We start from the raw sequence: 26,818 nt of genomic DNA, 5'->3' as shown, positions 1-26,818 counted from the left end.
CCTCCCAAAACCACATATATCTATGAAAATATAACAAAGACAACCCTTCCTAGAATAAAGACCAGAGGACACAGGACAATATCCAGACCACATCTGCACCTGAGAGAACCCAGCGCCTCACGAAGGGGGTAAGATACAAGCCCCAGCCCCGCGGGAGCCGAGTGCCCCTCCCCCAGCTCCCGGCGGGAGAAGAGCAGGCAGAGCGGGAGGGAGACGGAGCCCAGGACTGCCGAACACCCAGCCCCAGCCATCCGGACCAGAGCGCAGACACAGTGCATGCATGGAGTCCTGGATACTAGGGAAACAGGGCAGCAAGACCGGTGAGCGGGTACCGGAGGCCGGCGCTGGAGGACAAAAGAAAAGCGAGCGGCCATTTTTGTTGTTGTTGTTGTTGTTGTTTTGTTTTGGCGACTGCTTTTTGGAAGTCTTAAAGGGACAGGGACTCCAATACTAGGGAAACAGTGCAGCATGACTGGCGAACGGGTATCAGAGGCCGGCGCCGGAGAACAAAAGAAAAGCGAGCGGACATTTTTTTTTTGCTGTTGTTGCTTTGTTTTGGCGAGTGCTTTTTGGAAGTCTTAAAGGGAAAGGGACCCCAATACTAGGGAAACAGGGCAGCAAGACCGGTGAGCGGGTGCCTGAGGCTGGCGCCGGATAATAAAGAAAAACGAGTGGCCATTATTTTTTTCTTTTTGTTGTCGTTGTTTTGTTTTGGCGGGTGCTTTTTGGAAGTCTTAAAGGGACAGGGACCCTCAACACTAGGGAAACAGGGCAGCAAGACCGGTGAGCGGGTACCAGAGGCCGGCGCCAGAGAACAAAAGAAAAGTGAGTGGCCTTTTTTTTTTTCTTTCTTTTTTTCTTAATTTTTAATTCATTATTTTTCTATTTTTGTTGTTGTTCTTTTGTTTTGGCGAGTGCTTTTTGGAAGTCTTAAAGGGGCAGGGCGGGACACTTAGTCCAGAGGTAGGGAATCTGGGGATCTTTAGGCACTCTAACCCCCTGGGCAGCAGGGAGCACGGAGGCCCCTTATGGAGATAAATAGCCTCCAGGCTGCTCCCCCTCCAATAGGGCTCCACCATGTTGGAGTAGCTGCCCGAGCCAGGCCACGCCCACAGCAACAGCGGAGATGAACTCCATAGCAGCCGGGCAGGAAGCAGAAACCCTGTCTGCGCGCAGCTGCCCAGCACAAGCCACTAGAGGTCGCTGTTCTCCCAGGAGAGGAGGGCCACAAACCAACAAGAAGGGAAGATCTTCCAGCCGTCACTCGTCCCAGCTCTGCTAACTATTCCTATCACCACGAAAAGACAAAATTACAGGCAAACCAAGATCACAGAGGCAACACCAGAGAAGGAGACAGACCTAACCAGTCTTCCCGACAAAGAATTCAAAATAAAAATCATAAACATGCTGACAGAGATGCAGAGAAATATGCAAGAGAAATGGGACGAAGTCCGGAGGGAGATCACAGATGCCAGAAAGGAGATTACAGAAATGAAACAAACTCTGGAAGGATTTATAAGCAGAATGGATAAGATACAAGAGGCCATTGATGGAATAGAAACCAGAGAACAGGAACGCATAGAAGCTGACATAGAGAGAGACAAAAGGATCTCCAGGAATGAAACAATATTAAGAGAACTGCGTGACCAATAAAAAAGGAACAATATCCGTATTATAGGGGTACCAGAAGAAGAAGAGAAAAAGGGATGGAAAGTATCTTGGAAGAAATAATTGCTGAAAACTTCCCCAAACTCAGGGAGGAAATAATCGAACAGACCACGGAAATACACAGAACCCCCAACAGAAAGGATCCAAGGAGGACAACACCAAGACACATAATAATTAAAATGGCAAAGATCAAGGACAAGGAAAGAGTTTTAGAGGCAGCTAGAGAGAAAAAGGTCACCTATAAAGGAAAACCCATCAGGCTAACATCAGACTTCTCGACAGAAACCTTACAGGCCAGAAGAGAATGGCATGATATATGTAATGCAATGAAACAGAAGGGCCTTGAACCAAGGATACTGTATCCAGCACAACTATCATTTAAATACGATGGTGGGATTAAACAATTGCCAGTCAGGCAAAATCTGAGGGGATTTGCTTCCCACAAACCACCTCTACAGGACATCTTACAGGGACTGCTCTAGATGGGAGCACTCCTAGAAAGAGCACAGAACAAAACACCCAACATATGAAGAATGGAGGAGGAGGAATAAGAAGGGAGAGAAGAAAAGAATCTCCAGACAGTGTATATAACAGCTCAATAAGCGAGCTAAGTTAGGTAGTAAGATACTAAAGAGGCTAACCTTGAACCTTTGGTAACCACGAATCTAAAGTCTGCAATGGCAATAAGTACATATCTTTCAATAGTCACCCTAAATGTAAATGGACTGAATGCACCAATCAAAAGACACAGAGTAATAGAATGGATAAAAAAGCAAGACTCATCCATATGCTGCTTACAAGAAACTCACCTCAAACCCAAAGACATGTACAGACTAAAAGTCAAGGGACGGAAAAACATATTTCAGGCAAACAACAGCGAGAAGAAAGCAGGGGTTGCAGTACTAATATCAGACAAAATAGACTTCAAAACAAAGAAAGTAACAAGAGATAAAGAAGGACACTACATAATGATAAAGAGCTCAGTCCAACAAGAGGATATAACCATTCTAAATATATATACACCCAACACAGGAGCACCAGCATATGTGAAACAAATACTAACAGAACTAAAGGGGGAAATAGACTGCAATGCATTCATTTTAGGAGACTTCAACACACCACTCACCCCGAAGGATAGATCCACCGGGCAGAAAATAAGTAAGGACACGGAAGCACTGAACAACACAGTAGAGCAGATGGACCTAATAGACATCTATAGAACTCTACATCCAAAAGCAACAGGATATACATTCTTCTCAAGTGCACATGGAATATTCTCCAGAATAGACCACATACTAGCCCACAAAAAGAGCCTCAGCTAAATCCAAAATACTGAAATTCTACCAACCAATTTTTCAGACCACAAAGGTATAAAACTAGAAATAAATTCTTCAAAGAAAACAAAAAGGCTCATAAACACATGGAGGCTTAACAACATGCTCCTAAATAATCAATGGATATACGAACAAATTAAAATAGAGATCAAGGAATATATAGAAACAAATGACAACAACAACACAAAGCCCCAACTTCTGTGGGACACAGCGAAAGCTGTCTTAAAAGGAAAGTATATAGTGATCCAGGCACACTTGAAGAAGGAAGAACAATCCCAAATGAATAGTCTAACATCACAAGCATCAAAATTGGAAAAAGAAGAACAAATGAGGCCTAAGGTCAGCAGAAGGAGGGACATAATAAAGATCAGAGAAGAAATAAACAAAATTGAGAAGAATAAAACAATAGCAAAAATCAATTGAACCAAGAGCTGGTTCTTTGAGAAAATAAACAAAATAGATAAGCCTCTAGCCAAACTTATTAAGAGAAAAAGAGAATCAACACAAATCAACAGAATCAGTAATGAGAACGGAAAAATCAAGACAGACTCCACAGAAATACAAAGAATTATTAAAGACTACTATGAAAACCTATATGCCAACAAGCTGGAAAACCTAGAAGAAATGGACAACTTCCTAGAAAAATACAACCTTCCAAGACTAACCAAGGAAGAAACACAAAAGTTAAACAAACCAATTACGAGCAAAGAAATTGAAACGGTAATAAAAAAACTACCCAAGAACAAAACCCCTGGGCCAGATGGATTTACCTCGGAATTTTATCAGACAAACAGAGAAGACATAATACCCATTCTCCTTAAAGTTTTCCAAAAAATAGAGGAGGAGGGAATACTCCCAAACTCATTCTATGAAGCCAACATCACCCTAATACCAAAACCAGGCAAAGACCCCACAAAAATAGAAAACTACAGACCAATATCCCTGACGAATGTGAATGCAAAAATACTCAACAAAATATTAGCAAACCAAATTCAAAAATACATCAAAAGGATCATACACCATGACCAAGTGGGATTCATCCCAGGGATGCAAGGATGGTACAACATTTAAAAATCCATCAACATCATCCACCACATTAACAAAAAGAAAGACAAAAACCACATGATCATCTCCATAGATGCTGAAAAAGCATTTGACAGAATTCAACATCCATTCATGATAAAAACTCTCAGCAAAATGGGAATAGAGGGCAAGTACCTCAACATAATAACGGCCATATATCATAAACGCACAGCCAACATTATACTGAACAGCGAGAAGCTGAAAGCTTTTCCTCTGAGATCGGGAACAAGACAGGGATGCCCACTCTCCCCACTGCTATTTAACATAGTACTGGAGGTCCAAGCCACGGCAATCAGACAAAACAAAGAAATACAAGGAATCCAGATTGGTAAAGAAGAAGTTAAACTGTCACTATTTGCAGATGACATGATATTGTACATAAAAAACCCTAAAGACTCCACCCCAAAACTACTAGAACTGATATCGGAATACAGCAAAGTTGCAGGATACAAAATTAACACACAGAAATCTGTAGCTTTCCAATACACTAACAATGAACCAATAGAAAGAGAAATCAGGAAAACAATTCCATTCACAATTACATCAAAAAGAATAAAATACCTAGGAATAAATCTAACCAAAGAAGTGAATGACCTATACTCTGAAAACTACAAGTCAGTCTTAAGAGAAATTAAAGGGGACACTAAGAAATGGAAACTCATCCCATGCTCGTGGCTAGGAAGAATTAATATCGTCAAAATGGCCATCCTGCCCAAAGCAATATACAGATTTGATGTAATCCCTATCAAATTACCAGCAACATTCTTCAATGAACTGGAACAAATAATTCAAAAATTCATATGGAAACATCAAAGACCCCGAATAGCCAAAGCAATCTTGAGAAAGAAGAATAAAGTAGGGGGGATCTCACTCCACAATTTCAAGCTCTACTACAAAGCCATAGTAATCAAGACAATTTGGTACTGGCACAAGAACAGAGCCACAGACCAGTGGAACAGACTAGAGACTCCAGACATTAACCCAAACATATATGGTCAATTAATATTTGATAAAGGAGCCATGGACATACAATGGCGAAATGACAGTCTCTTCAACAGATGGTGCTGGCACAATTGGACAGCTACATGTAAGTGAATGAAACTAGACCATTGTCTAAGCCCATATACAAAAGTAAATTCAAAATGGATCAAAGACCTGAATGTAAGCCATGAAACCATTAAACTCGTGGAAAAAAACATAGGCAAAAACCTCTTAGACATAAACATGAGCGACCTCTTCTTGAACATATCTCCCCGGGCAAGGAAAACAACAGCAAAAATGAATAAGTGGGACTATATTAAGCTGAAAAACTTCTGTACAGCAAAAGACACCATCAACAGAACAAAAAGGAACCCTATGGTATGGGAGAATATATTTGTAAATGACAGATCTGATAAAGGCTTGATGTCCAAAATATAAAAGAGCTCACATCCCTCAACAAACAAAAATCAAATAATCCAATTAAAAAATGGGCAGAGGGACTGAACAGACAGTTCTCCAAAAAAGAAATACAGATAGCCAACAGACACATGAAAAGGTGCTCCACATCACTAACTATCAGAGAAATGCAAATTAAAACTACAATGAGGTATCACCTCACACCAGTAAGGATGGCTGCCATCCAAAAGACAAACAACAACAAATGTTGGCGAGGCTGTGGAGAAATGGGAACCCTCCTACACTGCTGGTGGGAATGTAAACTAGTTCAACCATTGTGGAAAGCAGTATGGAGGTTCATCAAAATGCTCAAAACAGACTTACCATTTGACCCAGGAATTGCACTCCTAGGAATTTACCCTAAGAATGCAGCAATCAAATTTGAGAAAGACCAATGCACCCCTATGTTTATCGCAGCACTATTTACAATAGCCAAGAATTGGAAACAACCTAAATGTCCATCGGTAGATGAATGGATAAAGAAGATGTGGTACATATACACAATGGAATACTACTCAGCCATAAGAAGAGGGCAAATCCTACCATTTGCAGCAACGTGGATGGAGCTGGAGGGTATTATGCTCAGTGAAATAAGCCAAGCGGAGAAAGAGAAATACCAAATGATTTCACTCATCTGTGGAGTATAAGAACAAAGGAAAAACTGAAGGAACAAAACAGCAGCGGAATCACAGAACCCAAGAATGGACTAACAGGTACGAAAGGGAAAGGGACTGGGGAGGATGGGTGGGTAAGGAGGGATAAGGGTGGGGAGCAAGAAGGGGGGTATTAAGATCAGCATGCATGGGGGGGTGGGAGAAAGGGGAGGGCTGTACAACACAGAGAAGACAAGTAGTGATTCTATAACATTTAGCTATGCTGATGGACAGTGACTGTAAAGGGGTTTATAGCGGGGACCTGGTATAGGGGAGAGCCTAGTAAACATAATATTCTTCATATAAGTGTAAATTAAAGATAACAAAAAAAAAAAGAAAGAAAGAAAGAAAAGGGGGATTACTCCATGATAGGATAAAACTAACTGTAAATCAATGATTAATGCATGCTTTAAACATCCTTAATTTTGGTCACTTAAAGGGTGTCAGATGATCGGCTATGGAGGTACACTTTTCTGATAATATTCCTTTCTCATAAAAAAAAAAAAAAAAAAGCAGTTCCTGTGTGGTGACCTCCAATGAGTTCTACACAATGGTATAAAGGGCAGATAAAAGTGTGGGCAAAGGGTCTGTTTGTGTTTATACAGAGGATCAAAGCCTAATTTGGCTACCCAGAAAATGAACTAAGATACGATATGAAGAAGAACTTCCAACATCACCACTCTCTGGAAGAGTCATACCAGAAGATGATCGTCAAAAAAACCTCAACAAAGATCCAGGCGATGCTGCAGTTGTAGCTGCATTCATCCCACCGGTTCCTGGACTTGCCATTGGGATGAAGAAGGAGATATCTAAGCTGGCCTGTGCATACAGTAAAACAACAAATTTGACTGGATCTACACTCTTTGAAACTCAACCAAGAATTAGGAGAAGTGCAAGTTGTAGCGCTCCAAAATCTTACAACTACAGACTATCTACTGTTAAAAGAACATATGGGATGTGAACAGTTCCCAGGAATGGGCTGTTTTAATTTGTCTGATTTCTCTCAGACTGTTCAAGTACAGTTGGACAATATCCATCATATCATAGACAAATTTTCACAAATGCCTAGGGTGCCTAACTGGTTTTCTTGGCCTCACTGGAGATGGCTGGTAATTATAGATCTGCTTTGGTTATGTAACTGTATTCCTATTATGTTAATGTGTGTGTGCAATTTAATTAGTAGTTTAAAACCTACACATGCTGAAGTTACTCTACAAGAGATATGTCAAAGAAATAATCAATCTTCCCATGTTTTCTTCCATCTGCTACCTCTATAGCTTTTCTTCTTCCTTCCTAATTACAACCCTTAAATAGAATTTACCTCATATTGAATTTACCGAGTATCAGAATTCCTCCAAGTGCTAAAGATACCTCAAGACAAATGCTGGGCATAGAAGCCACAGGGCATAAATCTGCAAAGAAGTAAAAAGCTAACCTTTTCAAACAATATGGCTTCTCTCTCACTTACCAACTTTACATTTCCCTGTATGGCCCCAGAAGATGACTGGTTAGCCAGAGACGGGTAAGATTCCTCAAGGGAGGAACAACCTAAGACAGGCACAGTCACAGGGGGGCCATCAGGTGAGAAATTGGGGATCAACAGAGGTGAGGCTTAGAACCTCACCCCCCCTGTTCTGAGAGAAATCTTCTGCATCCATGGATGTTTTATTGCCCTTGTCTAGCTTGGATTAACACATAGTCTACAGGCCCACACCTGATATCTACATTTTCTCTCTTACAACACTAAACTATGTTTTCTACCTTTATCTTACATCTACCTACCACTTCAGCATTTTATTAAAAATAATAATAATAATAATAATAATAAAGGGAGAAATGTGGGATCCACATATAAATCAAGTATAAAAATCAAATGAATATTCATATTTGACCTGTTTATAGTTCATAATGCGTGTTCAAAACCGGAAGTTTCTGTGATGACTGCCCTTGTACTGTTCACCATGTAAGAACTTATTCACCATGTAAGAACTTGTTCGTTATACTTCAGAAGATTGGAGACTGTTGAGAATTAGGCTTGGGGTTGATTAATGATTGTGCATTGAGTCCCCTATACAGAATTTTATTGTTAACAAACATTTGATCAATAAATGTAAGATATGCCCTCTAAAAAATAAAAAAAATTAAAAAAGAACATATGGGATGTGAACAGTCCCCAGGAATGGGTTGTTTTAATTTGTCTGATTTCTCTCAGACTGTTCATGTTCAGTTGGACAATATCCACCATATCATAGATAAGTTTTCACAAATGCCTAGGGTGCCTAACTGGTTTTCTTGGTTTCACTGGAGATGGCTGGTAATTATAGGTCTGCTTTGGTTATGTAACTGTATTCCTATTATGTTAATGTGTGTACACAATTTAATTAGTAGTTTAAAACCTATACATGCTTAAGTTACTCTACAAGAAGATATGTCAAAGAAGTAATCAATTTTCCCATGTTTTCTGCTGCCTGCTACTTCTATAGCTTTTCTTCTTCCTTCCTAATTACAACCCTTAAATAGAATTCGTGCCTCATATCAAATTTACCGAGTATCATAATTCTTCCAAGTGGTAAAGACACCTCAAGACAAATGCTGGGCATAGAAGCTACAGGGCATAAATATGCAAAGAAATAAAAAGCTAACCATTTCAAACAATAAGGCTTCTCTCTCTCACTTACCAACTTTACATTTCCCTGTATGGCCCCAGAAGATGACTGGTTAGCCAGAGACGGGTAAGATTCCTCAAGGGAGGAACAACCTAAGACAGGCACAGTCGCAGGGGGGCCATCAGGTGAGAAATTGGGGATCAACAGAGGTGAGGCTTAGAACCTCACCCCCCGTTTTGAGAGAAATCTTCTGCATATGTGGATGTTTTATTGCCCTTGTCTAGCTTGGATTAACACTTAGTCTACAGGCACACACCTGATCATCTGCATTTGCTCTCTTACAGCACTAAACTATGTTTTCTACCTTTATCTTGCATCTACCTACCACTTCAGCATTTTATTAAAAATAATAATGATAATAATAATAAGGGAGAAATGTGGGATTCACATATAAATCAAGTATAAAAATCAAACGAGTATTTGACCTGATTGTTTATAGTTCATAATGCGTGATCAAAACCGAAAGTTTCTGTGATGACTGCCCTTGTACTGTTCACCATGTAAGAACTTATTCAGTATGCAAGAATTTGTTCTCCATGTAAGAACTTGTTCATTATGCTTCAGAAGATTGGAGACTGACGAGAATTAGGCTTGGGGTGGATTAATGATTGTGCATTGAGCATTGACTCCCCTATACAGAATTTAATTGTTGTTAACAACCATTTGATCAGTAAATATGAGAGATGCCCTCTCAAAAAAAAAAGAAAAGTACAAAAATCCTAACATATAACCTAATGAATTTGCACAAAGTGAACATATCGGTATAATCAACACCCAAATCAAGTGTTGGAATAATTAGCAGCATTATCGAAGCCCCTCATATTTATTATCACTATCAAAGGTAACCACTACCCTCCTTTCTAACACTATTGGTGCATTTTTGCCTATTTCTGAACTGTATTTAAATGGGATCATACTATATATAGTATTATTTATCATGATTTTGGTGGTATTCATTTATGTTATTATGTAATACAATAACTCATATATTCTTGTTGTACAGTATGCCATTGCATAAATACACCACAATGTATTTATATATTTCATTATTGACAGAAATTTGGGTTGTTTCCAGTATGGGGCCATTGCAATTAGTATTGCAAAGAATATTCTTACACATACGTTTTAGTGAATATATGTATGCATATCTACTAAATGTGTACCTAGAATAGAATTGCTGGTCACAGAGTAGCATATTTTCAGCTTTAATAGACAGTGCCAAATACAATTTCAATGCAATTATAAAAGTTTACACTCCAAACAGTAGTTTATGAGAGTTCCCACAATCTCACATCCTTGTAAGCACTTTACGTTGTCAATTTTTTAATTTTAGCCACTCCTATGTGTGTTATGATGTGTCATCTTGATAATAATTTGTGTTTCCTTGATAGCTAATGACACTGAGCACCATCTTATATTTATCAGCCACTTAGGTATCTTTTTTTTGTGATGTCTGTTCAAGATTTCTCAGTTTTCCACTGGTCTTTTTCCTTACTGACATATAGAAATTCTTTATATTTTCTAGATACAGTCATGTCATTTACACATACATATTTACAGATATCTTCTCCCATTCTGTGATTTACCTGTTTTCCTCTAATAGAGTTCCTGAAGAACAGAAATTTTAAAATTTCAGTAGAGTGCAATTTATTCAGCTTTTTGTTCTGTATGGTTAATCTTTTTTTAATGTCCAATTTAAGAAATTTTTGCCTACAGCAAAGTCAGGAAGATACTCTCCTAAGATAGTAAAGCTTTATTGTTTGGACTGAATCTGGAATTGATTTTTGTGTATGGTATGAGGTGGTCTTCCTTAATGTAAAATCATTAGAGCTACTCATCAGAAAAAGTTTCCAATATGCCTTTATTTTTTCATGCTTAGTTTTTCCAGATCCACTGCTGTGATTACCCATATATTGTAGCCATTCCTCTTTAACCGTGAGAAAGAAGATAACTATTTTGGTGAAAATTCTGTATAACAGTTTCCCTTTACTTACATATAACTGAAAAATCAGTGGTTCCATTGAATTAATGTTCAGGCTATGTTGGGCAAAGAGAAAAACACATTTTTCTTGGTAGCATTAAGTGTGCCACTGATGAATTATGGAGCAGCAAAAAAAATAAGGCTTCCTATAGAGGCAATAGGGTATAGTAGTGAGGAAACCAGAAGGAAAGACTTGGCTTCAAAGTCCTACATTGCTGCTACCTAGCTGAGTGAACAAGCATCACTTAACTCCTCCAAATATCAGAACTATAAAATAGTGATAAATATCTTTCTGGGTCATCTTAAAGATTTAGTTAAAAAATTGAGATAAAGTGCCTAGCACAGTGCTCAAAAATACATCAAATAAAAGGAAGCCAGTATTGTTTATCTGGCTGTTCAAAATATGTGATGTGATGCTTATAAAAATAAAATAGCAAAGTCTCAATCTGCTCATAAACACTGATATAAAAGCAAGGTAACTATATGCCGAGGTTGCCAAGCCCTTGGAATTTGCTTATTAAGTCAGACATGTTTTTAATTTGGGGAAAAAAATTCCTAATGGTTAAAAAAATATAAAACCCTCTTCAAAAAACTTCCCATTAATTTTCTTTTGATTTAGCAAAAAACTACTTAATATAATTAGAAATCTAGAGCTCCAAGGAATATAAACACTGCTGAATCTGTTACAGTGACAAGACCAAAATAAAGCTAATAATCTACAAACTGAAGTAAAGAAATTAAAGGAAACAAATTAACGGGCCTTGGGGTTTCAAGCTAGAACAAAAATAGTTGCTGTTGCACTGTTATTTCACAAGGAGAAGGCTAAAAAGAGCAAAGAACTAGAAGTAACATGGTAAATAGCACTCTCTTATGTTTCATTTTTTAAATGTAAAAGTTTAAAGTAAATTTCAATGTAACAGTTATCTACTAAGTAGCTACTCATTAATCTCTAGCCTCAAGGAATTTTAAGACTAGTGGCAGAAAAATTATTTTTACTTTACTAAGAGAATCAGAGTTTAAGTTTTCCTTCATTTAAATAATTAAATAGTCTTCCCAAAATAAATATAAAGGAGATATTCAGAAAAATGCCACATCCACATATAAACAGTCTCCCTTCCCCTGTCTTTCTATAAACAGAACTTCCTGGTATTTCCTTTGTCCTTAATTACAAATCTATATGTCTGGGCCACAAAGGTAACAGGAATCTATTATGAGGCAGCTTAGTATTTAAGAGCACAAGCGTTCTCAAGCCTATTAAAATTCTAGCTTAGCCTCGAACTATGAAATCTAGGGCAACTTACTGAACTCTAAGCCTGTTTATTCATTTGGCCATTATAGTGGTACACATGTCCTAGAGTTGTTTTAGTGATTAAATGAATAAATCAAAGGGCTTAGAACAGTGTCTTGCCAAAAAAAAGTAGTCAATATATGTTAGCTAGTATTATACTATACACACATGAAGAAATAAAAATGTACACTAAGTAAAACTGATGTCACAAAATGTCCTTAAGCATGATCACTTATTCAGTAGACATCCTTCCACCCTCCTTTAAAGTTTCCAGGTAAAAAAAAAAATCTTTTATTTTCCTGGGGTTGGGGGGTTTCTGTTAAATTTCAGGAGTAATTGATCCTACTATTTCTAATCTGTAACACTGGGTGAAATGCATAAATGTGAAACTTGCATCTTATTAGACAGGAAAAGTCTTAAGCCCAAGAACAGGAGGTATAAATTTAGGAATACTAATAATATGCCAAGAGGTCTAAAAAGACGTTTTTTTTAGCCAGGAACATATTCTAAAGAGATACTTGTTTAGCTCAAGCCAAGAATAAAAAATACTACTAAAAATATACTGACAGTGCTAGAAAAGACAGACATTATTTTAAGTCAGTGACCAAAATATCAATTGTACCATATTCAATTATAGGCAGACGACTGACTATAAATAGACTTTTTAAATTAAATTTCTTTTTATTAAACTTTCATTTGTTTTTATCGAACTTGAAATCAGATCAATGACCTGTTAAGAACTATGGGTATAACCTGAGTACACTCCCCAATCTGTATGGCTATCTGTAGTATTAGGAATCTTTAAAGTATGATGGTCAAGGTGCATACACAGCACTCGACTCAGCATGTCAGTGCACTCTGCGCTGTATTTCCCCTAAAGCACACCAGGACACTAACAAGCCAATGATGCCACTCAGTAAAAACCAGAGACATTTATTATACCAGGCACTTTACACATATCAAACTCTTGACTTCACTATGAAGAGATTAAGAGTTGATGCAAGGACGGTCTGTCTTCTATATTCATGTCATAATGATTCTGAAAAAATTCACCTCAATGATTCTTTTTGTGAGATTTCTGTATTTTTAAAAAAGGTTAGTGATGATGATAATGACTACTGAGTATATTCTGGTATGGCACTGCTGTTGGGTTCCACATGCTTTAAATAGATTGTTTACTCCAGAACCCACATTCTTATTCATGGGGCAGGTTCCCTCTACAACAACATGTAGTACTTTATTTTTAATGCAGTAAAAAGTGATTACTTCAAAAATTTGGAAAATACGATAAAGTAAAAAAATTTTTTAACTTTTTAAAAATCAAGGTACCATTGATATACACTCTTATGAAGGTTTCACATGAAAAACAATGTGGTTACTACATTCACCCATATTATTGTCTCCCCTCATGCCCCACTGCAGTCACTGTCCATCGGTGTAGTATTAACTTTACTTCTTGACCATACATCTACCACCCACATTAATGCGGTATTATGGTAAAGACTGCCTGTACTAAGGAAGCCAAATTGCATTGTAGCCCCACCATTAAAGTGTCTTAATATGGTTTGTATGTTGGATTTAAAAGTCTAAGGAAGAATTAGGGTTTTGAATTTGTAAAGCTAATAAATCAAATATTAACTTTTAAAATGAAAGTAGCCTCTGAATTATTTCCTTCTATGCACAAGAGCTACTTGCAAGAAGTTTAAAAAAAACCTTATATTGACACAAATTGTTAGAACTATATTTAAACTTCCAAGCAAAGCTAATTTCTGAAATGGTATTTGGTCTTGAAAGACAGTCTTCTGCCTATAACTGAATATGGTACAATTGATATTTTAATCACTGCGTTAAAATAAAGTTAATAAAAATCTTAGATTTTCTTTATATATAATTTCAACTAATAAATACAGAAGGAATGATGGAAAAGTAAACATTTGTCACGACAAAACCCAATAATAATTCTTTACACTTAAAAAATCACTAATAGATGCTAAAATTAATGACCAAAAATGTTAGAAAAGAATATTTATATAGACTTAAAATTATTCCCCATAATGTATTTTTAAGCACAAAGGGGAAAATAGTAGGTAAACCTGGCAGACACCACCTTATGCAAGTGATAAGAATAAATATCACAAGTAATGGGACAAAATGATATCATGTATCTTGTGACACAATAATACTGAGAAGGACATAACATTACTTCTCTTGCATTCTTCCAAAAATACATAACATGAATTTAATCATTAAGAAATCTGAAACAAACCCAAACTGCAAAATATTGTACAAAACAAATGGCTAGTACTCGTCAAAGTATGATGGTATGAAAGAGATTAAATGAACCAAGACAAAGACTATTACAGAGTACAGACGACTTAGGAAACATGAAACTAAAAGCAGTAAACTCTGAATGAGAAAAATGAGATTGTTGGGACAACTGGCAAATTCTGAATAAGGCCTGCAGATTAGATAATAATATATATTAATGTTAATTTACTGACTCTAATCATTGCCCCAAGGTAATAGAAGATGTTAAATTTGGGGAGTATAAATAAAGATATGGTATGCAAGAATTCTTTGTAGTATATTTGCCACTCCTTCCTAAGTCTGAAATGATTTCGACATGAAATTTTATTAATTGTTAAAGAAAAAAAGAAATAAAAAAACCAAGCTCAAAGGACACTTTCCTCTCTGCATCCAATTCCTTCCTGAAAACCTGGTATTCTACACCAAGAAATAAAGACTTCACCTTAGATCAAACATGAGCTGTTTTTTTTCTCTCTCTCTAACCTACCTTGAAGGGAAAACAATAAATTTTAAGTTGCTTCCAGAACTAAAATTTGGACTTCAAGCACCTCAGTTCCAAAACACTCCCGTCATCACTATAAAGTAAATAATAATAGTGAGTTTACCATATTCTACCTATGCTGACTGCTTTATACATATCAGCTCTAGTTCTTAAAACAATGCTGGTAGAGTAGGTATGAGTAACAGTACCCATGGACAAGGGAAGGGGGGATGGATAAGGCTAAGTAATCTGCTCAGAGCTATGTAACTGTTAGATACAGAGCCAATATTCAAGCCCAGACCATCTCACTCCAAACACCAACTTGACACTATGATGCCTCCCAAGAGGACTGCTGAGATTTCAACAGAACATGTAAATTAGAATAAGCAAGTATCATCAAATTTGATACCAGGATTTATCTTGAAAAAGTAGCAATGTAAATAACTGAAAAGTGAGTATTATATTTCCAGTTATTGGAAATTAGACTTCTCAACAATGAAAGTAAGACAGGAACAGAATTTTGGGGATGCCAAGTCACTCTAACAGTGTCTGATTCAAGTGGTTTACAGAAACATTTTTTGTTTTATATATAAAAAACAAACCTTTCTGAAAATGGCAATTTTTAACACTCTGGTAACATAGTTTGGTATAGAAGGCAGAGTTTTCCTAAAATGATTCTGGGCATTCACTCTGGATTGCCTGAAAAATAAGCCACCCTTTCTCCAGCAGGAAGAACTGAACTCACCTTCCTATGGGACCAGGGGTTTATTCCTCCCCCTCCCCACCCCAACAGGGGAGCTGCAACTTTCCACAATCCCCAAGTGCTGGTCAGCTGGTTCTCCCAGACAATTCTTTAAAATAGGTGGCACCTACACCTATATAGTCCAAAGCTTTAGAAGAATATATGTCACCTTACTGGTAAGAGTGCTTTCAAGCCTACACTTTTAAGAAAAGAGAACGGCAGGGTGGAAGGGAGGGGGCGCTCCGCTGGTACGTTCAGTAGCACCTATCTCAGCATTATTTCCTATGAAATAGGGGGAAGATCAGGGGATTGTTCTTCACTGAAGTATTCTTGGCTTACAAGTTTCCCCAAAGAAGCCCATTTCTTATCACATAACTCTATCATACAGAATTCATCCTAAGCCATCACACAATGATGAGAAGATTCACAAATTCTTATAAAAATGAAAAAGAAAGATAAAGGGACTTATTTACCCAATTCATTCTGTATACTAATGAAATTATACTTTATATGCATTCCTTAAAAAGATATGCTTTAATGATGTGAGCTAAAACCATTGACTAGTCTATGTCAGGCACTTAGCCATGCACAAAATCTTTTTAAATCCTTGCACCCACTCTACGAGTTGGTTTCTATTATTATTACTCCCATTTTGAAGATGAGGAAAATTAGGGTCAAAAAGGTGAAATAATTTGCCCAAAGTTATAGGCAATACAAAGTAGAGTCTGCAAGGCTTTAAAGCACTACCACCCTGCTTTATTGAACTAGCAACCTCATGAGTGAGGTCTGTTAGGCAGCATATTGAAGCAGGCATACCTTACAGGTGAAAAGTTCAAGGTCTATACAGTGTAAATGCCTTGCTCAGTATCATGCCAAATTAGCATTAGCAGTCATAAGTAAAGGAATTTCACAAAAGCTCATTTATTGCTCAATAAAACAGTAATTCCAAATGCTATACCTGGAGCTCTAGTTTATATACGCATTCTACCACCGTGGCTGGAACTCATCTTCCTGAAACTGAAGATAAGTTTAGCTGTTAGCTCTCAGTTATTTCCTAATTACAACACAACAAGACTGATGCTGACATAATTGCTACTTGTGGTACCGAGACCATAACTGAATTTAGAATTACCTAATGGACTTTATGCCTCCATTATCAGTGTAGCACGATAAATTAAATGAGGACAATATGACTGCTTATAAATAACTCAAACAACTAACGTTAATATTTAATGAACTTCTTTTCTCACTCTGTAAATATTTTAACACTTTCAATGAAGATAAGCTACAATAGAAAGGACTGACAAAAGCTAGATTTCAACTCTGAAATTTGCTTACAAGTAGTCAATATCATACTAGAATAGCACATATCAGAAACAAAAAAAAACTGCCTTCTTTACAACTTACACAAATTAAAGTAAGAAACAAAAGAAAACAGAACTGATTATTCAATTTTGTGAATACTGGTACAACTCCAAATGGAATTTACTAACAGTTAGCCTTCTCTCAAATTTTCTACAAGATATAAAGTCAAATCTGAGACAACATACACATACTTTGGAAACATGAAATCTTTGCAGAGAAGTACAGGCTTCCACAAGGACAATACACAAATGACTAATAAATGTAAAAGATATTTATTCAGTTTATTAGAGAAATGCAAATTAAAATAAAGAGATACTTCTTTCTTTTTTTAATTAGGAAAATTTTGGCAAAGTTTTTTAAAATGATAAAGCCCAGTGCTGCCCAGGCCACGGCAAGCACCTTTGCAAACTCTAGAGATGAGATTGGAAGAGAACCGTCAGAGGCTAGTTTTGAGTAAACGTGTACACCCTTTAATCCAGGGTCTCCATTTCTGCAAAGGTAACCAATGGGTAGATCCAGATATAAATGCAAGAATACCCATCACAGCAGGATTAACAAGAGCGCACATACAAAAAGGGAAACAACACGAATTTCCAGAATGTCCAACATCAAATAAGTTATAGTGTATATAAAAGATGTACTTTTTTTTTTTTCCTAGTTAAAGGTACCTTTTTTTTTTTTTTTTGAGAGGGCATCTCTCATATTTATTGATCAAATGGTTGTTAACAACAATAAAATTCTGTATAGGGGAGTCAATGCTCAATGCACAATCATTAATCCACCCCAAGCCTAATTCTCGTCAGTCTCCAATCTTCTGAAGCATAACGAACAAGTTCTTACATGGAGAACAAATTCTTACATAGTGAATAAGTTACATGGTGAACAGTACAAGGGCAGTCATCACAGAAACTTTCGGTTTTGATCACGCATTATGAACTATAAACAATCAGGTCAAATATGAATATTCATTTGATTTTTGAACTTGATTTATATGTGGGTCCCACATTTCTCCATTATTATTATTATTATTTTTTTTTTTTAAATAAAATGCTGAAGTGGTAGGTAGATGCAAGATAAAGGTAGAAAACATAGTTTAGTGTTGTAAGAGAGCAAATGTAGATGATCAGGTGTGTGCCTGTAGACTATGTGTTAATCCAAGCTAGACAAGGGCAATAAAACATCCACGGATGCAGAAGATTTCTCTCAGAACGGGGGGGTGAGGTTCTAAGCCTCACCTCTGTTGATCCCCAATTTCTCACCTGATGGCCCCCCTGCGACTGTGCCTGTCTTAGGTTGTTCCTCCCTTGAGGAATCTTACCCGTCTCTGGCTAACCAGTCATCTTCCGGGGCCATACAGGGAAATGTAAAGTTGGTAAGTGAGAGAGAAGCCATATTGTTTGAAAAGGTTAGCTTTTTACTTCTTTGCAGATTTATGCCCTGTGGCTTCTATGCCCAGCATTTGTCTTGAGGTATCTTTAGCACTTGGAGGAATTATGATACCCGGTAAATTCGATATGAGGCACGAATTCTATTCAAGGGTTGTAATTAGGAAGGAAGAAGAAAAGCTATAGAGGTGGCAGACGGAAGAAAACATGGGAAGACTGATTATTTCTTTGACATATCTTCTTGTAGAGTAACTTCAGCATGGATAGGTTTTAGACTACTAATTAAATTGCGCACACACATTAACATAATAGGAATACAGTTACATAACCAAAGCAGATCTATAATTATCAGCCATCTCCAGTGAAACCAAGAAAAAAGATGTACTTTTTTAATGGAGCCATTAAAAATCATGTTCTAGAAAAATGTTTAAAAAAAAATACAGGCTTCTAATGAATACCTCAATGGTATCATTTCCAAGATTCAAAAAAAATAAACACTAAACATATGTTTAGTAGTTACATGTTGACATTTAATTTTTCTTGATCTATTATTCTCTAAAGAATATGCAAGACCAAGAGGTTTCAACCTAAACTCTCTTGGTTTATAATTTTCTGCTTTAACTTTTATATTACAGCTGCTTTTCTCAAAATCAGAGAACGGACAAAGCAAGAACACCAGCTGTAAATAAGCTCTGAAAATAATAAATGAGCTCATGAAACAAAAGGAGAAATAATAAGCAACTCAAAGTTTTTAAAGTGAATGACTCGTGCATGCTCAGCAGTCCCTCTTAAGTAGTTAATGATTTGTGGTAATCGCAGGGGAAAGATAGCAACTACAGAACTTTAAACATGTTCATGGAAGTCGTAGAATTAGTCCCTGCAAGGTAAATTACAGAACTTTTCTCTTTTGTGATATGATTGTTCAACACACAATAACTCAACAGGGTCTTCTGGTAACAACAGCTGTAGCTTACATTAGCAGTGGGAAGATTTCACAATTCTCCTGAAAACCTCTTTTCTGCATCTTATTTAATATTAAGACAAAGTATCAACATTTGAACAGCAATAGCTAAAAAATTATGCAAAACACAAGACAGTTGCAACTTTCCACAAACATATAATAGAATTTACTTCCAATATGATATAGGATATTTGTTATTTGACAACTCCTCATATAATTTCCTTATGAGATATAACAACTATGCTACCATAACCATTAAGAGCAGCCACAGTATCAAAATAATAATCCATGATGATGACTTCAGTCTCAGTTTGCATTGTGTAAAGGACTTCTGATTTGCCTCTAGGAAATTTCACATTTGTTTTAACAAGTCTTTTTTAACCACAATGAAACAGACTAAATTTGAAACAGATTACTTCTCTCCTGTTTTCCCTCTTATAACACTAGTACCTAGCACAGGAAAATAAAAACATTGTTTTGGAATGTAATGTGTATGTCTACCACTGTCTTTAGTTGTGGATAATTGAAAGAGAAATAGAAATCACAGTTCCATATCAAACAACCATTTTCTAAAAAATTCAAAATTTCCTTGAAATAACAGTATGATGAATTAACTACTACCTGTGTGGGATAAATGAAGAAACGTAATAGTCAACAAAGTTAAAAGTCAATGCAAGAAAGGGGGCCTTACGATTAACATGTATAATGTGGTGGGGGGGCATGGGAAGGGCTGTGCAACACAGAGAAGACAAGTAGTGATTCTACAGCATCTTACTATGCTGATGGACAGTGACTATAATGGGGTTTGTAGGGGGGACTTGGTGACGGGGGGAGCCTAGTAAACATAATGTTCTTCATGTAATTGTAGATTAATGATAACAAAATGAATAAAAAAAAGAAAGTCAATGCAATATAGGGTTCTGACCAACCCTTACGTGTTACCTATATATAAGTAAAACTTGGTTTCTCTTACTTTATACTGGAAAAGCCTTTAGGAAAACAAAACACAAAACTTAACAGTGTTTCTCAAGTGATCCTAGGAGGAAAGTGAACACATATCCAAAGGAACCTTGGGGCATATCAACTTTAAGCTCAAAAGTCTCCTCTTAAACCTTTAAATATTATAAAAAATTTCTATTCTACTTCTTAATAGACACGTTTATCTTAAAAGTGTCATTTCCTCACCTCCAATTTGAGAAAAAAAATGAATGCCTGCCAGGATTATAATGTGAGTTCTTTTAGCTCACATATCTAGTTCTTTCTCAAAGCCCAGTTTAAGAAGTATGGATTTAGAGTAATCTGGATTAGTAACAGCTCCATTTATCAGGTGCCACTTTTTTTCCTTATCAACAATATTTGATACCAAAAACCTTACACTAGCTAGTCACTTCCAATATGTTTAAGCTTTGGTACTCAGAATTGCTAGCAAAGAGGGGGCTCTCTTGTCCCCTCCTGGTCTGAGCCAGGAGCTCTGTCATCTCACTTAATTTCTAAATAAAAGCCTCTGCCTTGCTCTCCAAAAAAAAGAATTACTAGCAAAGTTTTCTCCTTTGGTTAATTTCTCATTTACTCTCTAACACTAACTAGATCTCAAACCATGCTTCCTTGCTGATTTCAAAAACATGAGATTTGTTTGCAAAGAAAATTCCCTTTTTACCTACAGCTTTCTCCAATCTAGTACAACTCGCCTATTCCATGCTCTTTTGTTTGTGCTCTGTCTGGGATCAAGAAAGAGAAAGAAAACATAAGTTCAGAGCATTTCCTCATATAATCTTACAATTTTTTTGTAGCAAGTACATTTTTTATTGTGGGTGTTATTTTTTTAACTTTATGGAAATATCACAAAGTATAAAAATCTTCATTTAATGATTTTCATAAATTAAACACACCAATGTAACCAGCACTCAGATTTTTTAAAAAATTACTAGCATGTAACAAAGATGTTTTATTTTTCTAGCTAACTCTCCTACTTCTAATTAACCTTTGGGTTTTCCTATCAGTTACTTTACATGGAATGGTAAATATTAGGCATTAAATACATTCATTCATTCTACACTTTATTGTTGAGGATCTACCAAGTGCCAGATGCCATCCTGTGCACTGGAGATAAATCACAAAGATCCTGGCCCTCACAGAGCATACTGTCTTGTAAGGGTAAATGACAATAAGCTAGATAAAGTAAGTCACATATATATTAGATGGTGATAGGTACTGAGGAAAAAATAATAAAGCAGGAAAGGGGTTAGAATATGTCAAAGAAAGGGGAACATTTTAAAGAAGGGTCAGGGAATACCATAGTGAGAAGATGACATCTGGGCCAAGACCTGAAAGAATGATGGAGCTAGCCATGGGATCATAAATGGAAGAACAATCTAGATACAAAGGTCAGCAAGTACACAGGCTCTGAGGCAGAAGCACGGCTGGTATATCTGAGGAGCAGCAAGAGGCCACTGTGGCTGGAGCAACGGGGAAGGAGTGGAAGATAAAGTAAGATAAGTAGTTGGGTTTGGGGAGGGCAATCAGATCATGCGGGGCTTCATGGGTCATTTGTAAGGAGTCTGGCTTGAACTCTGAGAGGAAAAGCTGCCAAAGAGTTCACGTTGGACCAATGTGGTGGCAGTGCAGAGAGTAGCAAGCGGTCTGATTGTGTAAATGTTACAGGGTTTCCTGAAGGAGAAGAGGTAAGAGAGATTAGTAAACTGAAATGAAGCAACAAAGAGGTAGATGAAGACCAGGTGAGTGGGCATCCTAGAAGCCAAGTGAAGAGAGTATTTCATGGAGAAGAGATCAATGAACAACCAAAAAAGATTAAGGATGGGCGAGAAACCACGGATTCAGCAACAGCAGAGCTGAAAACCTGATGGGAGTGTGTTAAGGAGAGAATGGTAGTAGAAAATTTTCAGTCAGTGTATACAGACAACTTTTTAATGGCATGTTGGTGTGAGGGAAGGAAAAGAAATGAGGCAGTGGCTGGAGAGGGAAGCAAGGACAGGATTTTTTTTGTTAAGATGGGAGAACATATAGACTAGAGGAAATGATCTAGGAAAGAGAAGAAATGATGCAGAAGAAAGGGAGAATATGCTAGAGAAATGAGGAGGAGGAAACTATTTATGAGTAAGGTGGTCATAGCTAGGAGCATAGTGCGTCCATCCCTCAAAGAAAAGTAGGGTACATGGACCAGATGGAGATTCTGCAGAAGTTCTCTTCTGATTGTTTCAATCTTCTCAGTGAACTAGCAACCACGATGCTAGAAGTGCTAGAGGTTTGAGGAGAGAGAATGTATCAGTAGTTGTCTAGGAGTATGGGAGTGAATGGATCAGAGAAATACAATATGATTTCTCAGTAGCATTAAGGACCCACTGAGGTTAGGAATCATAAATTTTAACAGAAATCAGTATGTTGTCTTCAATCTAAGTACATTGAGCGGTGTGGGTACAGGGAAGGAGCTGACTGTGTACAAGACTACAATTATCATGACTGACCATGGAGTTTGAGGTGGGTGAGGAAAGTAAGACATCAGGAAGATCAGGGACAGTGAAAAAATGGTAAGATTTAAAAGACTGCAGGTCCCAACAGGCTCAAAAAATTGATGGAGTTATAGAAAATGATACAAAAAGATAGGAGGTGGAAACTTTGACACTGAGATTATGGAGGGACTGCAGTTTGGATTAAGACAAGGTCTAGAAATAAGCAGTAAGGTTAGGTAAGGTAGAGGGTGAAATTCAGTGGAAAAGAAATTCCAGGTGTGAAGATACCAAGTCAGTGTGGGTAAAATTGTAGTATTTCCAGAATATCTCCCCTGGCTTTAGTATATCTGCATATCAGTAGGCATTCAGAGGTGGAAACAAGTATGGCTTTAGTGCATTTGCATCATTCCTCAGGGGTGGAGAGAAGTTCTTCTCCATATCAATGGGTAATTACCGGGGCAACAGAGGGCTTGTCTGTACCTCAGAGGTGAGGGGGAGGGCTGGTTTTGCTTCTGCTGGAGCAGGAAAGGGAGACGGTCCCAGACTGCAGTTTGTAAGCAATAAATGGATTTTAAACTTTATTTCTCCCTTTGACTAATTTCGGTTTTTAGAGGTATTTTGCTCCGGGATTTCCTCTCCCTGGACTTACAGTGTGATATAATAAGTTATAAGAAATACATATTTGTATTTTCCAGGTATTTTTGGTCTTCATCCACAGTTCCTGAAAACACTGCAGAGTCTTAAAGGTAAACAGGTGCTTTGTCATGTTAATGAGGGACTTTTGGACCCCCACGGGAGGGTGGGGGCTGGAGGCTGGATCAGTCAATGGCCTGTAGTTTAGTCCATCATGACTATGCAATGAAGCCCTCACAAAACCCGTTAGAAGAGCTCTCTGCTCTGCTCTGAGCTCTGCTTTGCCTGCTCTGCTCGGCTGGATCCGGCTTCTTGGCAGAGAGAGCTTCTATGCTTGGGGAGCCAGAACACCTCCCCATGCCACAAAGCCAGGCCCCAGGCTACATGAGGATAGAAGTTCCTTTACTTGGGACCTTGCCCTATGTCTCTCTTCATCTGGCTTTTAACTTGTATCCTTTACGGTATCCTTTATTAAACTGGTAAATGTGTTTTCCTGAGTTCTGAGAGGTGCTCTAGGAAATTAATTGAACCTAAGGGGGAGAGAGGTCATGGGAACCTCCAGTCTATAGCCAGTAGGTCAAAAGCACAAGCACAAGTAACTACCTGGGGCTTGCTACACGTGTCTGGGGTGGGGGTTGGGGGTGGAGGGCAGTCTTGTAGGACAGAGCCCTTAACCTGGGAATTTAGTGCTGTCCCTGGGCAGAAAGCATCAGAATTGAGTTGAGTTCTCCAATACCCTACTGGTGTTCAAGAATCACTTGGCATAAGTATGTGTGGGAAGACCCCCTCCCACATATTTGCACACATTGGAATCTGGTCCCAGTAACCAAATGAAGTTACACTACTATTACTGCTGCACATAATATTGTTATATGTAGGGAAGAAATATACCAATGCACTTGGTGTCAGATGTTGTGCCAGGGTACTAGAATTAGCCATGTGAATATTAAAATCACCAGAAATTATAACACAAGTAGCACTGGAGTGAATATCAATGAACTAAGAACTAAAATCTGTTAGGAGATGATTCTCCACAGATTTTCCATTTCTGTACATCATGTAAGCAGAGGAACAGACTGCCTTTATGCGGACTACCTTTTCAAGTAAACTTGTGTAACAAACATCCCTGGAAAATAAAGAGTTCTCTCTCCAAAGCAAAAAGTAGGTTTACTTACACCCTTGGAAGATACTGTTTTCTTCCATAACATGGGCAGACATGCTCGTCCAATATAAAACATTCCAGTTCCCTAAGCTTGGGGTTCCTCTCACATAGGCCAATCCAATGTGTATGCAAGTATCACCTGGTCCTCTTCAAGCCACATTTTGGGAATTGGGACTTGGGGAACCAATGTAAGCAAAAGCTATGGCTACTATTTTGCTGTTAGTAATAAAGCCCTTTGACTCTGGCCCAGAAGTCTCCTGTCTTTTGCCAGCAATCATGAAACTGCAGCACTTAACTTGTTAGTTTGAGCAGGGTAAAAATCTCAGACCACTTGAAGTTTTTGACAGAAATCTCCAATGAATGGGAGGTAGGGAGGAGAGATTTCTGAAACACGATGGGTAGAAAGTGGTGTTTTAGAAGACAGAATGGTCTAGAAAAAGCAGTGGGAAACAAAGAGACTCCTCTGGGTTCAACAGTATGAAGGAAGCAGGAGAGAAAACTCCTACTACTTGAGAGGGTTGTAGGAAGTGTCACCAAGGAAGCTAAATTTAACTGAAAGCAAAGAAGTGAATGAAATATTAACAGAAGAGTTGAAGATAAAAAGTGTTAGGCTGAAGGAAAAACAAGTACATGCAAACAGAACAGAGAGATGCCATAGGGGAAGAACAGAACAGACCCCAAGGTCCGTGCCGTATATGGAAAGGGGACAGCTCTCCCTGAATTCCATCCTGATGTGCCAACTAAGACCGGGATGTCAGCCTCCTCCCTCTTGGAAGGAAAAAAAGTTTCTAGCTGTCTATCATGTCACCTTTAGCCAATCACACCTCTCCACGCCCCCTAGGATAGCTTGCCCACTCCTCCCCCTCCTAATCCCTTATAAGCCCCCACCTCCCTGACCGGCTGTGACTTCCTCGGCCTGTAATACCCAGACCACGGAACATCACCCGGGAATTGCACTCAAATAAACTACCTGGCCCTTTGTTGCCTCTCTTCGCCTGCTTATTTTGGCTAAAATTTATCTTACAAAAAGGAATTTGCTGATGAATGGCCTTGAGTTCCAGGACATTATAGAAGATTTTTCAGGAGACAAGGAGGGATGGATTTTGGAGTCAAATCTGGATACATCTGATAAGAAACCCATGAGTCTTGGGCTTCTTGTGGTGACTTACATGAACAGGAAAACAGGGCATGATGAAATTAGCTATGATTAGTCATAAACAGATTAAATTAGTCTCTGTGTCCACATCCCTCACCCCTCTTTTACTTATCCAACATCTAACTCTATGGAACAATATATTTCCTACCAAATAAAACATGATTTTGGAAAATACAAAAAGTACAATTGAAGTATATAAATGCCAAATTGTGATTTAAGACAGACAGAGCCAAGTGTTAACTTACTTGAATTAGATCTAAAATGCCAAGTTCACTTTCTGAAGAATCCACACAGAAGACAAAATAGAGTGTTGCATAATGTCTATATATCAGTTTGTTGTCAGATCCTCCTATTAATCTAAATGACAAAACAAAACAATTGGAATGTTATAGGAACAAAACAAAATACATTTTCATTACCTCAAGCAAACTGACAAATTGTTTAAAAAATTTTATAAATTGTTTTGGCATAGCATTTAATGGCACAGTATTCAAGTAAACACATTAGGGACTAAGTAAATTAAGGTGCTTAATTTTAATGCATTCATTCATTCATTCAACTATCCACTGAGTACTGACTATGTGACAGGCATTGATCATAAGGAACAATATGCAAACAAATAAATTTAAAAAATGTATCAAAGTGGAAGTAATATGTACTACTTAGAGATTCAAAACAGGATGATGTCATATGGATGGATTCACTATTTCAGACTGGGTATTAAAAGTTCTATTTAGTGGCTTAAGGTCTAATGACAAGGAGTCAGCTATGAAAAAATTTAGAGAAGAGCATTTCAGGCAAAGGTTAACAACTAATAAAAAGGCCATTTCATTAAGAACAAATACGTATGTTCAAGGAAGAGGAAAAAGGCATGTGGACAATGACTGACTAGTAAACAGTGAGGTCAGAAAAGTAGGGAGAAATCAGGTCACACGGCATTTTAAAAGTGCTTACTAACCTCATAGGTCACAGTAAATTACACAGCAAAAGACTGATTATCAACTAGAAAAAAAAATGACATTTCTTAAGTTTTGAACAAATTTACCATC

General features: G+C 37.5%; 1 protein-coding gene across 4 annotated transcripts in view; it reads right to left on the bottom strand.

The window, feature by feature from the left end:
* The window catches only part of AP3S1 (adaptor related protein complex 3 subunit sigma 1), a 74,926-nt gene that overhangs the window by 22,706 nt on the left and 25,402 nt on the right, over positions 1-26,818 (bottom strand). For all 4 annotated transcript variants that reach the window (XM_036894613.2, XM_036894615.2, XM_036894614.2 and 1 more), the window contains exon 3: positions 26,015-26,126. In XM_036894613.2, coding sequence (XP_036750508.2) covers positions 26,015-26,126 — 112 coding nt within the window. The remainder of the gene's footprint in view (positions 1-26,014; positions 26,127-26,818) is intronic.

This window comes from Manis pentadactyla, chromosome 13 (assembly GCF_030020395.1).
Source record: "Manis pentadactyla isolate mManPen7 chromosome 13, mManPen7.hap1, whole genome shotgun sequence".
Taxonomy (NCBI): Eukaryota; Metazoa; Chordata; class Mammalia; order Pholidota; family Manidae; genus Manis; species Manis pentadactyla.
This window is presented reverse-complemented; position numbering and strand designations above follow the sequence as displayed.